This window comes from Lepisma saccharinum, chromosome 2 (assembly GCF_977018435.1).
Source record: "Lepisma saccharinum chromosome 2, izLepSacc3.1, whole genome shotgun sequence".
Lineage (NCBI taxonomy): Eukaryota > Metazoa > Arthropoda > Insecta > Zygentoma > Lepismatidae > Lepisma > Lepisma saccharinum.
The window spans coordinates 172152970-172170179 of record NC_139230.1 but is presented as its reverse complement, the minus strand read 5'-3'; the positions used below and the strand labels follow the sequence as shown (position 1 = coordinate 172170179).

Genomic DNA, 17210 nt, shown 5'->3' with positions numbered 1-17210 from the left:
CCTAAACAGAGGAGGGGAGGGAGCCTTTGCAATCCTTTGTTTTGTCTATACTTCTGGATAGACTCATGATTCTGGCTTCTGGTCTTGGACTGTCGTCAGGCTTCATTGCATTTCTAACATAGAGGCGAAAGAAAGCTGACACCGCTAAACCTCTTCCAATCCAGCCTCTCCTTGACCCCCCCCCCCTCCCTGCTACTACTTTCGGCTGGATCACCAGGTCTAAACACAAAGAAGAATGTGTGCCTTATCAGTACTAAATCACAGCATTGGAAGCTTGGAGGAAAACAACATCGTAAATACCAAGCATTCATTGTGTCTGTCAAGTGTGAGCCCAAACACGTGACATATTCCGAGAAAGGAGGGGAGGGGGGATTTGGAATTTTTGTAAACACATGTTCCCGAACCGAACTGTCAGTGTTTCAACCTCAATATACAAATATAAGTGTGGCAAACCCTCGATAATTGTATCTAAAGCTGTTTGTTCCATATATGCAACCGCAGCTGACAGGGACATACTATTTTTGTTCCACATATGGAACGGCGGGGGACTAAAGGTTAATGTTGTTATATCTCAGAAATGAACCATGAAATCAAATGATTAAAATCAATCTCCATTTGATTTGTACACGTATTTTTAATGTCTCGTTGAAAGTGAGAATTTTAGCCAATACTCAAGATACTGGGTGCAAATTCTGAAACATTAATTAATAAAAAATCAGGTTTGTGATTTGGAAGTAAACTTTTATTTTGTACAACATACATTAAAGCAAGTTCCAACAATATTAGCAAAAGACAGATTTGTCAATTCTCTCATGGAAACAAATTTGTTATAGCAAACAAAATGAAGAACTTTGGAAATAATTACTTTACTCTAACAAAACAACTGAATTGAAATGCAAATCACACATATACTGTAATACTGTCCAAAAATCAGACAACTCTGAGGACATGTATTTCTGGCAAAGTAATTAGTATTTGATAGATGTTGTTCTGCTTTCAACCACATGTAATAAATGGTCATTAAATAAATAATTTCCTCTTTTTTGATGACAGGGATAGTGTGATAATTGTAAATAGTTCATTAAGTTCAACGAATGCTACCAAAAAGCCTGTTTGCTTGTTACAATTCACAATTTGCGATATTTCTTGTATTTTTGTTATATTTAATTATTATTGTAATTCATTTATTTCTGCAACAAGCAGTTCCAAGGATGCCACATTATGCTAAAACTTAGTTTATATGTAAACATTTCCTATCAATAAAAATGAAACAGATTGTGCATTACTGACAACACTTGGGTTACATATTTACTCTGAAAATCTGCTCTTTCAACAAACTGAATAAATATTATCATGATCAAATTAGACACGACATATACCTCTCAATGTTACTGTGAACACTATATAAAATATTCTTACATCGCTTGAAAAAATATTGTAAAAAACAATCTCACAAAATTTCAAAAAATTTGTTTGGTTCACTTCACATAATACCTAATGAAGAAAAGAAGAGTCGAAATCATCTTTCACATTACATCCATCACCTGAAAAGAAAGAACACACACATTACATATATAAACATACACACTTTCATGGAAAAGTGCAGGTAACTATTTTTAAATACTTAAGTTCTTCAAAAAAAAATAATTATTAAACAAAAAGTGGTATGTAATATTTGGGGAACAAGCAAATGGTAAAATTAATTTTAAAATTAGGGCTGAGCCAATGCCAATGTATCAGCCGATACACATGGTATCAGTATTTGAAACTATCACTTGGAAATTATTTACCAATACTGGCCACTATTTGTCTAGTATTTAGGTGTATCACAGGTCTGCAAAAATAGTGTGAAATTATCCTGGAAAGTGTGCAAAATTCAAAGTTGTGTGGGAAAAACTGACTTTATGATTACGTCTGGTGTACTTCTTGAATATTTTAACTCAAAACTCTTCATATATTGATATATAATATTGGGACACTAATATTAATCCCTTCCTGCGGTGAAGTTGAAGGGAAGTATGAAAAAAAATCATCTATATATAGAGGCAACTGCAAATTCATGTCATCGAAAAAAGACTTGCCACAAAATTAATGTTAGCATGATGAGAGCAATGTATGCACTCAAAATATTGAACACTATCATCAAATTAACCTGGCTGGTAACCCAAGAATCATGTAGCCCGGAAAGCTACAATTCATAAAAATATCTATTACATAAACACAAAATACAGTTTTTCCACATGATATTGGAAAATCAAAGGAAACTTCAAAATTTGCATAACTTCCAGGAAATTTAAACCCTGTGAAAGTGTCCCATGGCATTTTAGTGGTCCCCACGAATAATCAAAACACTGGAAAAATTATCTGCCAGTACCGGTGAATGAGATAACCAATTGACACTGAAATCTTACACTACAATGAAGTTCCTTCAGTGGCGTGCATTATAGGTAAGGTACCGAAGCACTGCTTTCGTATGTAATTCGAATTTTGCATAATTCCTAGGATACTTTGACTCCCCAAAAGTGTCGAGGCATTATTGTGGAGCTCGTGAAAGACTAAAATGCCGCAAAGCAGTGGCGTGCGGTGTTTTTATCAAGGCAAGCCTGCCCCTTGTACTATTGTTTATTTAAAAATTATATATTTGGTGCTTCGGCTATCTAAATGGTCACCGCACGCTACTGAGTTGATTCCATGAAAAAGATTGAAAAAATAAATAAAATAAAAACTTAGTCCACTTTGGAAATTGTCAATATAAATTTTGTTCTCCAATTTTGTTCATGTGCAGGCATTCTTTTTGTACCTAGTACTTGAATAATCTATTTTAATTCAAATATTGCTTTTATAACTATCTCAATACTAATAATACTAATGTTAGTACTTTCGCATGTATTTCACACTGCTTTTGGGGCATCCCTGATGTAGTGGTAACATTGTCACCTTGTAATCAAGGGGTCTCGGGTTTGATACCTGGTGGAAGCACATTGCACAGTGGTTTGTATTCCACTTTAAACTGCAGGTCCAGTCCCAAAGTGGACTCAAAACAACAACTCAATCAATCAATCAATTCACATTGCTTTTCAGCCTCTTTAGGATAACTGCAACAATACGGATGAATGAAAATTAGATGAAGCTGATAAAATACAAACCCAAAGGAACACACATGCACAGGCCATGATTCAAACCAGAATGTTTGGAGCAAGCCTAGTGGCATCTTGATATTATTAATTGAAAGTTTCTTATATATTTCTTATACCAAGTTAAAAATTAGCACAAAATGATAGCTACAGCAAACAGACAAGAAGAAAGGCCATGTTGAAAACAAGCTGCATAAGTAGCATATTTTACTCTAAAAGTTAATTTTTTGTCATTGTTATTTAGGTGGAAATTGAAACCTGCATTGCACTGCAACCTGGTCTAGAAAGGTCAATAAATCTGGTGATGGTACTGTATACATTAACTTTGCACAACCCAGGAAAATAGTCACTTGTCATAACTTGGCCCCAAGGGAGTTTTCAGACCGAGGTGACAAGTGGCACATGTAACTTGGAAACAAACCTTCAGAAAAAAATGTAACCTTTCCTACCAGTGAGACACAACAGGCTACACACGTTGCTTATTGCTTGCATGTCACTCTGGCTGGTTCATTTTCTCAAATTTTTTCAGTCAGTCGACCCCACATGCACAGTGAATGTTTTTTCTACAGACTAAAGGGGGAAGTGTCTATTCCAGTTTGCAGTCATGGTGCCTGTCACTTGGCACTTCAGTCTGAAAGTATCTTAAAAGGAAGCTTTGCACTGAAGAGGAAGAAGGGTATAACACTAACTTACCATTCCAACTTGTCTGAACTCATCACAATCAGTGGTAGTCTGGATTTTTTCGGAGTATAACGAAGCCCTCCATAATAGGAGTAAGAGGTAAATACTCCTCGGTAGCAAGTTCTGCTCTCTCTCCGAAGGCCAACAAAACTGGAGTTGTATGGGTCTGGAACCCAGTTATAGTCTTTGGCTTACCAGCTTGGCCTACAACATCAACAGCCTATAGAGAAAAAGAAACAATGATTTTAAAATGTATTATCAAAATGCTTAACAACAAACAAGTAGAAAAAATTAATGTAAGATCAAGCCTAATTTTATAAATCATCTCTCATTTAAATCACTCTAGCTGATCCGGGCCTTTCACTAGTGCCTTCACGAATGCGAGTGGCAGAAAAAGGAGCCACGCCACCCACAGCAAGACAGTACGTGCCTGATGAAGCCACGAGATAGGTGGTGAAATCGATCGAGGAAAAAAACTGCACAGAAAAATGAAAAGTGAACTTAGAGTGAATTACTTATCCCCTCGTAACCGCCAAACAGATATATTTAGATAAAGGGTGGCGCAAAAGTCATCATCCTATTTGAACTGACCTTTATTTTGACATCTTGTTGTTTATATCAGTAGTGTTTTGTCAGTTAAATAGAAGATACTCATGAAATTTATTGTGTGCAAAAATGAATAAGTTGACTATTTTCCATGACACTTTTCCGGGTAGAGTAATATCCACGTTTTGGTAAATTGCCATGGCCGGCCAGGTCCCCCGATTTGACAGCTACAGATTTTTTTCCTTTGGAGATATTTGAAGTCATTGGTTTATGTGAATAAGCCAGAGACGTTACAGCAACTAAAGGACAATATTCAGCTTGAAATTTAAAACATTTCCCTGCAGATTTCCAACACCATGGCAAATGCAATAAAAAGAGCCCAAATTTGCATCAATTCGAATGGTGGTCATTTATTGGATGTTATCTTTAAAAATTGAGGATATAAAACTTACAAGTATCAATAAAAGTTTAATACAAAAAAACTACTTTGTTTAATTTAAAACCCAAGCTATAGACTAAAAAGTGAGGTGATGACTTTTGTGCCACCTTGTACACTCTCTCGTTTATCAGGGACAATTTATTTTTATCACTAAAGAAGGGATTTCCAAAGTTCTCATACAATATTTTTACCTATTTGTTCTGTGCACACTATGAAAGGATAAAGTGTTCTGAAAGTCTGTTACCATGATTCCAATTCCCTTAGAATGTTTCCATGCCTCTATTTTCATTGTGTGGGTGCTGATCCAATGTCAACATACACTACTGGCTTTTATCACTGGTCTGGAGATTTTCTTGGGTTTTAGCTTTGATAGAGAGTTCATCTTTGCAAGATGAGATTTAATTTCTTTAAGTTCATGAGCTGCATTGTTTTTCTTCTTGCCCTTGTAGAATAATAATTTAAATTGGTACTCTCTTACAGTAGACAAACAACTTAAGAATAAAAGGGCGCAAATTAGTAACCGGAAACTACATGGGCAAATGAGGAGTGTGTGTTTTAAGTTTTAAAAATTTTTATGTTTTGACTTTTATATACTTTTGGTGGTTTTTACGAAGAATGAAAGGGGCAGGGAAGTTTTATCAAGACATGGGTATCACCTTTTTTATCAAAGTGAAACCTATGAACTTATTCCTTGTTCTACACTAATTTGACGTGGCAAGAAGCGATAACTCAAGCCAAGGAAGTAACCTGAAGAAGGGAGCAGTCGACTCCCAAAACGTCATTTTGTAAATGGAACATACTCACGTAACGTAAGTAAACTGCATTTGGTATTTTATTAAATACTTATTGTTTTACATAATGAGTAATTCGCACATGCATAAAACATGAATTTATTAGTGTCTTCATATTGCTGAATGGTGTCGTAAGTTGGAATTTTGAACCAATTGTACTTATCTTTTCCGATAACGCAGGGAAGTATGGTATGCATACTGTGCCTTTTGAGTCAGTCCTTTTAGCTGTGCTTGTCTGTAGATGGATCTCTTAGTTATGGTGGTGGATACCCATTAAGCATAAAGTGTGCTTAAAACAAACTTTCACAACTTTGACAAATGTACATGATCTTTTGTGTCTTTCTATTACTGCCAGGCACATGGCATTTGCATATAATCACCATATCTGCAGTATGACTGTTAGCAGTCCATGTGTTTAATATTGGAAAGGGTAGTGAGGACAGTTTGATTTTCTGCATATCCTGGTACTTATAAAGTTGAACACTAATTTTAATGTATTTAATTTATTAATGAATAACAGGTAGAAATCAGTTTTATGCATATGTAGTTAAGATTTAGCAATAATATTGGGTTCCCCACAATTGATACAAGTGCTGCATCGCATGATCCAAGAAGATGACCCTGGGCATCAGTGCAGCTAGACACATGTTAATGCTATGTTGTGTTTAGCAACAAATGTTGCTAAGTTGCTCAGCCATAAGAATATTGCCTTGTCACGAAAAATGTGGTGCCACAGTTCAATTCTGAATTTCTTCATATTTTAATAAAATAATTTCAACTAAATTATTATAAGAATCTACATTTTGCTACTATTGTAGGACTGAGTCAATGCCAAATCTTACATTTTCCTATATTATTACAGCATAACAGACCCATTAAAGTAAAGTGTTACAACATTTTTCCAGATATTACATTTTCCATGTTACAAGTTCCTTAAAGTTCTTCACAATAATCTGTGCTACCACTGTTTTCACTACAACAATAATAAAGTTTACATGTTTACATTCGAGTATGCAAGCTTCATTTATTGTTTTTTCATGTTTTTTTTTTAATATCCAGTGATTAAAATAGTACATAAAACAGTACCAGTTTTATGTGGGGGCATGCTACACCATGCTACTTACCAAGCCTACTCGAACAGGTACTGAAACTGGATTCAGTTCTTCATCAAACGTAACCAGCATTCTGGGTTGCATGGCTGCTGCAAGGGCATACAGCAAGTAATGAGATTTTCCAAGTATAACTGCAAGAAAATAAAATTTGTATACAGAAATGCAATGGAATAAAAAATAAATGTTCATCTTTAAAAGCTAAAATAGAAATATACCCAGTGATAAAATTACCATTGAATGAGACACATTTATAAGGCCTCACAATGGCATATTGATAAAATTGTTGCCTTGTAATCAAGGGGTCCTGGGATTGATACCTGGTGGAGGCACATAGTGGTTCAGATCCCACTTTAAACTGTAGGTCCAGTCCCAATTAGCCTGTCTGCACATAAAAGTGGACATCAATCAAAATTCAAACAAACAAATTCATGATAAATAAAAATTGACCAAAATGGGGAAAAAATGATGGGATCAATGGTATATATTGGTGATGGCATTATTTTTTTGATTTAATTCTCTGCATGTAATTTGATAAGCTACTTCAGTTTTGTGTGCATGTGTGTGGATAGTTTGGATGAAATTAAAAGAATCTGTCTTGGGTGCCCATTCACAAGTAGTGTCCTGCATCAAAAATATTTTGTATAAAATGTGCTTGAAATTAAGAGAACCTAGTCAGCAATAACTACTTTTCTCATTTAAATTTTCGAGGTACCCTTCAGTTCCCTCCAGGCAGGTGAAGAGGGGGAGGAATAAATTTCCAAATGCACAATTCAACTTGCACTACACATTTCATGGGATTACTTATAAGTTTTTGTACCATTTAATCTTCACTTTCAAAATAGGCCGATATGAAGACTCAATTAAATCAATGAACAGTTGTTGGGTGCTCATTCGAAAACCAAATATTTCCTACACAGCTGTTTGGAATTTAGAGACCTATCAAATGACATCATCCTCAACTCATGCCGTGAGTTTCTGTGAAGTAATATTGATAGTTTGCGACATTTTTGTCAGTTTGGAAAGTTGTCAGACTGTTATTGCAGTAAGATTCATTGTATACTGAATTTAATGGAATACACAGCACACATTTTTTCCACTAAAAATATGTTTGTAAATGAGGATATGCAATTTATACAACCAGACAGAAACGTCATTGATCCTGTATAGGTATGAAACCCGTTTTGCTCATTCAAACTTTCATGAGAGCAGGGGAGGGAGCATAGAGCATGTTGTTGAAAAGAAAATAAAGCAGAATGAAGTTTTTACCTATACTATAATCTACAAGGGTGCCACAGTCGAAGGTGTAAGCTTTGGGCTTGGGATACAGAATGCACGTAGGTTAGTGTCTCCTGGGGGAGAGTAACAACTTTTCTTCTGATATGGGACTGGTGGCCACCCACCATTGTGAGGTAATTGGGGAGCTACAAATGAGTAGTGTAACCAGGTCATAGAAAACAAACGACGACTGGGGGTCTGTCGTGTTGAACACGTGTCACCCCTTCTGGTGGGAGTGAGGCCAGCAGTCGGTAGGTAGGCACTGGCCCTCATGAGCTGTGGTGCGATGAATTATTACAAATCTGCAAGCGAAATGTGCAAATTTAATAACACCACAGTTGTCTCTATGCATGATGATTATTTCTTCATTCTCCCCTGTCTTCAAGGAATTATGACAAATCTAATTCCTGAGAACCTCTTTGTATTCGACACCTACAGAAAGAAAAATGATCTCCCTAGATTTTTACAAGGGATACTCATTGCATCTTGGTATCAGTCATGCTCGGGCCAACAAACATATGATGAGATAAAACAGAATGTTTACATCTGTGGTAAGTCAATAAATGTGGTGCAAAGTTTATCTACACATATTTGAGGTAAGTCCCTCATTCTCTTTCATCTTGCATCCAGCAACAGTCCTTTACACCTGATTTAAAAAAGGATGGGGAACCTAACTTCAACTGTATTAAATAATTCTTGACTCCTGGTGGCAAATGATGAAAAGATTCCCTTGGGATATTAGCAGGGTCAGTTTTGGATAGGTTTCAGAGTTCTTGAGAGCTCACTTCAGTTTCATCTTCAGGGATTGAAGTGCAGGAGTCTGAAGTTAGCTCTCAACTGTAGTTGGTTTACTTTCAGTTGGATTTCAGTTCATTTAGGTCCCAGTTGTAAGCCTCTCTCTCTTAATTTTTTAACCCTCTCTCCCTTCTCCCAACTTCACCTAAAAGTAGCAATACAGTGGAACCCCAATTTTCTATTCCCTGATTTTACATTTTATTCACATTACACATTCAGTCTTGATGATCCCAAAAGAGCAAAATGTTGTAAAAGTTTCCTATTTTCCTGCATTTTAAGTTTTTTTCAGCTTGGTCCCCTGAAAAACATAATATCAAGGTTCCACTGTCCTGAAAGTGTGGAAGGAAGAGTGAAAAGGTTTGGTTACATTTGTGCATACGTGCACATACAAAGCAGGAGTGAAATCATGCAGCAGCTCTTGAAAGTTTGATGTAACTGACAACAGAGACAGATATTGAACGGGGAGGGGGAGAAATGTAACTTGATATTCATATTTTCCATCTCATATCTGCAATGCACAGATGCAGCCTCTACTGCCATGTTTTCATCAAATTCAGTAACATTCAATTTGTGGGGAAACTTCATGAATAAAATTAATGTACATTTCATCACTGGGATACCATTTATTACAGAATCCCCAATAATTACATAGATTTTTTAACATTTTAACTTTTGACTAAGATCAGATATGCAAATATTATTTCTGATGAACAAAGATACAAACCAAAAAGACAAAGAAACAGAAAATGTGTAGCTTCAACTCTGTGATTAGTTTACTTTTGGAGGTAAATGTGGATTTTCCTGGGCTCTTAAAAACTAATTCTCTCCACATGTGGAACATGTGAAGAGGTTCGGTTTTCTTCCTAAATTATATGAATGTCTGATATTTTTGCAATGTAACACATTAGTAAAAAGCAAAAAATGACCTAGGTTCATTCATAATTGAAATACAACTTTTGTTGTACAACTTGCTCTGCAGATAATGTAAGAAAGCAACTTCAACATATTGGAAAATTCTCCACCTATGACCAGAATATCAAACACAATTTTATTTAGAAGCAATTTAAATATATTGTCATGGTAAAATATATGATCATATCAGTTTTCTAGCTGAATGTTATTTTTACTGCAGAAGATTACTCTAAGAACAAGTTATATAAAGCAAAATGAATTACTATTACTTCAAATGAGTACTTTAGATGTGAATATGTATGTCAACTTACTATTTTTGACATCCAGGAATCCCACCAAAACAGCAAGCAAACCTGACAATGCAACAGGACTCAACAGTTGCCGATCACTGTGGTAAGGTGAGAGGGTAAGAGTTCCTTTCCCAAGATGAGTTAATCCTTGAGCAATACGGACCATAAACAGGTTATTTGGATCTTTTGCATGGTATTGTGCCAGCTGACGTAACATGGCTGCTAACCTAAAAATAATTATGCCACACTCAGTAACTCAAAAATTAACTCAATGCTACACAAATGGTAACACTTTCATCCATATAAGCCAAAATTACTTCTTAATATATCAGTCTTAAAACTATAAATAATTCACACAAAAACATGTGTACCCATGTTGATTAGTTTGACTTACTTGGAACATCTGAATTCTGAAGGTTCACTGCCTTCATTTCTGAGGTATGTCTGTGATGCAAGTTGTATCTTGTCAATGATTTACGATCATCAAAATCACAACCTGATCCTACACATCTTGAACAATGACGCAGGAGGCCTTTCAAATTAAGACAGACTAAGCAATATGGGTACAGAGATTTCCGTGTGATTTTCAACTGTTTTTTTCCACACATCACAAATAAATTATCTATTCAAAATACTGATTTGAAATCATCTAAACATGTACATTCTGTGAATGTTTAGATGCTTCTGGAAAAAAATAATATAAGTCCATCCCTACTTTACTTTACTGTAAATGTAATTATTCATCAACCTGTGAGTTTTCATGAATGAAGAATGTTGTCAATACACATAATCGAATTATTAGAGGCATTGAATTCTCATGATGCGCGAAAATGCGAAATGTGAAGAAACATTGCAATTTCTAACATGCTGCAAATAACTACATCACCAATGATGAAATATGTGCGAGTTTTATTCGTGAAGTAACACGAAATGTGTGCTTTCCACAAAATGAATGCCTTTTCGCGAAATAGCTGCAAAATATCATTGAATTAAGTAGGAAACATGCAAAAACCGGCAATCAAGGCCGTGTGTTTACACTGCTGATTTGAGATGAAACAGGTGTTTAAAATAACCTACTACTAGCAGTTGTAAAAAAAAATATCTTCGATCACATCGGAAAAAGATGCACATAGTGATTTCTCATGCACATAGTCTTCGCTCGAAAAACTTTGCTAATTGGCATGCTTGGCAAGCTGCATTTCTTTCTTTCTCTTAACCTCTTCACAGCTGCCAGTTACATTCAGCTTTCTAGTTGTAGCAATGATTTCAGGATTAGTCTGTCTGCTACGAGTAAGATAAGATAAGAAAGGCATGGAGAATGAATCACCCTCCCACAAAGCCAAAACGTAAACAAACGTACCCTCTCAGTTCCACGCCTTTTCAGCCAGCTGCATAGCAACTGAACAGATGTAAACAACTGGCAACATGGCGCCGGTGTGACAACTGACAAGTACATGCAAATCCATTGGAAGTCAATGCGAACAACTTTCTTAGGAATCACAATTGTTGCGACTTTCAGGTGAATGTGTAAAAGGGGCGAAAACAAATATAAACCACAGTTTTAAGTCTCGCTGTGCAGGAAGTAAAATTAATTGATTAAGAAAAGGATAATTGCAGTTGTAATCTGAATACACCCTTACCCCATCAAAAATAGCCCATGGAGTACAGACACTTTTCGACTTTTTCGTTGTCTGATGCATAGTCAGACCAAGTCCCATCGTCTCAGTTTATGGTTTTTGCGATAGGAGTCAGATAAAATCGTTGAGATTTTAGATATCCAACTGGGAATCAAACCTGGTACCAGGACCACTCAAACTCTGAAAAAATCGCGCCACCTTGCTCGGTAATGCAAATCATTTCTCATGCAACAAGTAACGATGTTACTACTCCCGTGTGACTAGGCACATACTGGATTTCTGGCAAAATCGCGCTACTTTCAGTTAAACATTTTTCACACAACAAATACCGATGTTATCGCTCTCATGACAGTGGGTGGCCACTCTTACCTACACGTAACTTGAATTTTTTAAAATTATTTTAGTGTTGCATTTGTCATTTTTGGCTAACCATGACGACAAGAATGAGTAATGGTATGGTGAAATTAATGAAGACACACTCAGAAAAAACAACCATGCCAACACCGGGATTCAAACCCGGGACCCCTAGTGACGTAGTTCACTGTGCTAACAACTCAGTCATGGATGTCGGCTACCTCCGGATATATTCGATTGGTATTTTCATGCAAGCAATACTGACGTTGCTGCTCCCGTGTGACAATAGGTGCACACTTTATCTACGCTAGAACTGTGCCACATTACTCAGTAACAAAGAAAAAATAAGTTTCTTGCATGACAAATGCCGATCTTAGACTCCCGTACATGCACTTCGCGTCAGTCCATTGGGTAAAGCAAAACACTTCCCGCACGACAAACATTGGCATGTCAAAGGAAGGATTTTGTAACCCCCAGTTTGGCCCAATATTAAAGAAAACAAAAAGAATGTCGAAAGCAGGATAAGATGGCAAAATGAGGGCGAATTACTAAAAAAAAAAAGTATACGGAACCCCTGCTTTCGAAAATCTTCGGCGTGACATATACCTATCTTACGACTTCCGTGCGACTGTAGGTGAGTGTCGTTCCTCACATAATTGCGCCACTTGCAAAATGTTTCATGCACAACAAACAGTTGCACGAGCAAGGGTAGGATTTCTTAACACCCACCTTTGGCTCCGTATTCCTAAAAAGGGAACTTCAGTGACAGTAGGTGCAAAATGTTTCACGCACAACAAACAGTTGCACGAGCAAGGGAAGGATTTCTTAACACCCACCTTTGGCTCCGTATTCCTAAAAAGGGAACTTCAGTGACAGTAGGTGCATGTTGATCCTTGCCAAAATCGCGCCACTTCGTTTGGTAACAAAACATTTCCCGCGCAACAAATGCTGGTTATAGCTTCCAAGTGACAGCAGATGCACACTCGATGTCCGTCAGAACTGCCTCACTTTACTCGGTGGCGTAAAATGTTTCTTGCATGGGTAACTGAACTACTAGTGTTGGGTGATATATAGCGATATTGAAAAAAATATCGACCAGGCGATATCAACTAGACAATATATCATCACAATATTTTGGCGATATATATTGTGGAGACGATATATCGGTGATATCACGATACGGAAAAATATAATTTCGTTTGTGGCGATATTTTATTGATATGTAGCGATATCAAATTTCCGATATCATTCACCCCTAGTAACTACCGATGTTATGGCTGTAAGTGCACATTCGATTTCCCCTCAGGTCTTCGCAATTTTCCTCGATGGTGCAAAATGTTCCCAAATAAGGTGAAAAGTCATGTGAGACGTATTTACATGTGGTTTCATGTAGCTTTTTGTATTATTTCATATCACATGCACCATACTTTACTTTTGCACAAAATTTTGGATGGCATGAAAATTACACATCTGTAAATGTGGTAGGCATGCACATAAAACACATGTGGTGTATTTTCATGATATTTTTAGGTTTTGAAGCACAAAATGTGTTGATAATCACAAAAGATAAAATTTGCATTTTATGCCAAATAAATGTGTATTTCGTGATTTGAAATGGATGAAAATGCATTCACAACATGCAACTGCACATCCATCAACACTTTCTTTTATTTTTTGCAGCAATTAACATTTTTTAGTGTTGTCGCATTTGCAAAAATTCAAGGTCCCTATCCATAAGTATGCACGAACAACAGACTTAGGTGGCAAGTGACATGAGACACATGCCACTTGAGATTGATCCAATCAACAACAATGTTTCACACTATAGTAGAATGATAACCTGCACAGGCCATATCCTTATGTGACGAGGGTCCCTTCAGTCTAAAGTAAAACAGACCAAGGAGACACCATGCACTGTATTGAGAAAATTGTTCAGTCCGAGAAATGCAACTTGTCATGTCACTTCGGTTTGAAATGTTGCATTTATTTATGAAGGTTTGTTTCTAAGAGACATGTGTCACCTGTCGCTTGAGTCTCAAATGCAACTATATGAGTGTTCACCATTTTCTGAATAGATTCATTGTTAGACTTGAGAATATATAACATATTTGCAATAATATTGTCTTCAAAAATTCAATAAGGCACAAGTAGATGCTGATCACAAAACTTAATTTTCATTTTTTTTTGTATTCTCTCACCATTCAAAAGAGTACTGAAAATTATTTTCACCGCTGGTATATACCGCCGATCTAACATTTTTTTACCGCTCTCCTCAGTTTTTATTTACCATAAATTTATGTCCCTACAAATTACTAACTTTACACAAGAGACTTTTAATGATTCTATTAATTTCAGTCGGTCCTGCCACCATCCACTTGGAAACTTGTAAATAATTTAAATTTATAGAACAATTAAAAGCCAAGTGCTGCAGATAAAGTTAGTAATTCGATTATGTGTATTGATTATATTACCATGTATCTTATTACCAAAAGATGAAAGAGGAGTGTTTTGTCAACAAGAGTGGCATTTTCGCCCCACATATCATGAAGTGCATCAGCGAATTCCATTGTATTGTAATCCCCAATCCCCACACACAAACTTTCTAAATAGTAGGGACACATCAATACAAAATTTAACAGATATTGATTTTGACTTACAAGCAGCAACATAAAATTTAAGAATACTGAACTGACCACCTATGATCTAAATCATAATGATAAATGTTCTGCAAAGACCTCAATGCTTCACTCACTTCCTTACTTCATGCATTTTATGTGTAAGCAGGTGGTTCAATGGGCTTCACATCAGAAAAGGAGAACAAACATAAAATCTGTAAAATAATCAACAAGTTTACCAATGAAATGATACTCCCATGGCGGATACCTACAGATTACCAACTAACCTGTTCCACCCATATTCAATACTAATATTCTGAGCAATATTAATATTTTGCAGCCATCAATATTTCACTTTCTAAATTTAAATAGATATGCAAATTACCTGGCATTGTTTGTTCCAGCTCCAACTAAACCCATTGCAAATATTGCATTATGAGCTACTTCAGGATCATTGTCATGTGAAAATTTACTCAATGTGTCTAATATCTGCAATTTTGGATTGGAAACTGATATCAATCCTAAGGCAAGAGGAACAGCTCTCCTTATCACAGGTTCACAGTATCGCAACTATAAAAAGAGAAGGCAATGTAAATGAGGGACTTAGTTACAGGTTATGTCTTCAAAGAATATACCATACAATATTTCATATATCAAAATTATCATTATTTTCTTTTAATAAGATGGTAAGGTAAAATTCCCCATGCATTTAGCACTGTGCCATGAATGCACATTTAGGGGATGGGGGGTAGGGCCCCACACATTCTCGATCTCAGCCATTTTGGAGGAGATTTGATCAGCACCACACACTAGCGGCCTTTAACCCCCAGGGTTGGCCCCAGAGCCACTTCATGTGGGGACATGGCAGAAAAATTCCAACCATAGATCACCCACCCTGGGGATCGAACCTGAGTCTCCCACATGACAGTCAGATGCCCAACCGACTAGACTACCATGGTTTACTTAATAAGATGTCTTAATATAATTTTTACTAGCGACTGACATGGCTAACAAAACAAAAGTTACTTCCAGAATATTATTACATCAGAAATTTGATTTTGATTTGTAATACTCTAAGTACAAGACACATGGGATTGCGAATCACTGAAAATGATACATAACTAAAAAGATCAATGGGCATTTTAACATTTTCCTGTTAGAATAACCAGTGTGTAGTGAAAAGAAAAAATGGAAAAAACTTGCTTATGTAAATATAAATAAAAAATCATGAAAGTTTAATATTAAGGACAGAAGGTAACTCTACAAGCTTCCCGCCACTCCATGTCGAGTTCCTAAAAACACTAACACAACAAACCCAGCTCAAGTAAACCTTCCATGCTATTTTGAGCCACACAATGCCAATGAGGGAAGAAAGCAATAACATGCAGATACTATTGACCCTTTTAACAGGACTGCAGGAAGCTTTGGCAACAGCAGTGGCTGGTTTGTCAATGTGGTTGGCTTTCTCTGACAGACCCCTATTGTTGCCTGCTTTTTTGGAGGGAAACTTGTAGAGTTTTGCCCTATAAACATTAGAATTCAATCAAATGCCTAACCAGTCACACAATAGACACAAACACATGTATCAGAGAACCAAATACAGAAATAATGTTGTAAAGAGGTAAAGTTCCCTGTGCCATGAAGCAACATTGGGGGATGTAGAGGTATGACCCCACACATTCTTGATCTCGGCTATTTTTGGAGGTGATCACTATCACACTCTAGCAACCTTCATCCTGTCCCATCCTTTTTAGGGTTGCCCAAGGTACTTATTTACCTGATTCTGGGTGAACCCCAGAGCTGATTTATGCCGGGAAACGGCTGGGAAAGTTCTGACCTCAGAACACCCATCCAGGAATCATACCCAGGTTTCCCATGGCAGTTCAATGCCCTACCAAATAAACCACTGCAGTTCCAAATACAGGTGTGCTTATTTATAAATGTGTAACATGTTTTAACACAGAAAACTATGATTGATTAAGTTTGTTTTTAGGTCCAGTTTTGCACAGAAAGGCTAATCGGGACTGGACCTAGTTTAAAGTGGGATCTGAATCACTATATACCTACACCGACCAGGACCCCTTGATTACAATGCAACATTACCACTACACCATCAGGGAGGACAGAAAACAATAAACATCACTTGCAATTCCACTATTCTTCCTCAACTCCTTTCTTTTTCAAAGACTGCCTGCCAGTGAAAGCATACACAGGGTGGCTACAAACAAGCAGAAATGAAATTCCCTGACTTTTCCAGGTTTTCCAGGACAAAAGTTACATTTTTCCCTGACAATTACAAACTAAATTAATCGATGTTTTTGCAAAACAAAACAAAATTACACATGATAGTGAAAGTGCGATAGGGGACCGAAGGGCAGAACTCTTCAACGCTTATTTTCATGGTAACTTCTGCCCCCCATCTTCCCTTGCAGCGTTGCCAAACATAAGATCAGTCTGTTCCTCCTCCCTAACAACGCTTGTCACTACACCCGATGAGGTGAAGGATCTATTGTCGTCTCTTTCAGTTCACCGTGCCCTAGGACCGGACGATATCAACACCATGTTCCTCAGGAAAACTGTGCAATCCCTGTGCTATCCCCTATCCATTCTCTTGAACAGATGTTTTTCG

At 36.7% G+C, this 17210-nt stretch overlaps 1 protein-coding gene across 1 annotated transcript in view; it reads right to left on the bottom strand.

Annotated features, from left to right (window-relative positions):
• Positions 1–720: 720 nt before the first annotated feature.
• The window catches only part of Rpn1 (regulatory particle non-ATPase 1), a 98745-nt gene continuing 82255 nt past the window's right edge, over positions 721–17210 (bottom strand). The window contains exons 13-17 of the mRNA XM_083117723.1: positions 14967–15151; positions 9997–10202; positions 6716–6834; positions 3828–4035; positions 721–1544 (exon numbers count right to left, since the gene is read on the bottom strand). Of these exons, the coding sequence (XP_082973849.1) occupies positions 3856–4035; positions 6716–6834; positions 9997–10202; positions 14967–15151 (690 nt within the window). The 3' untranslated portion in view covers positions 721–1544; positions 3828–3855. The remainder of the gene's footprint in view (positions 1545–3827; positions 4036–6715; positions 6835–9996; positions 10203–14966; positions 15152–17210) is intronic.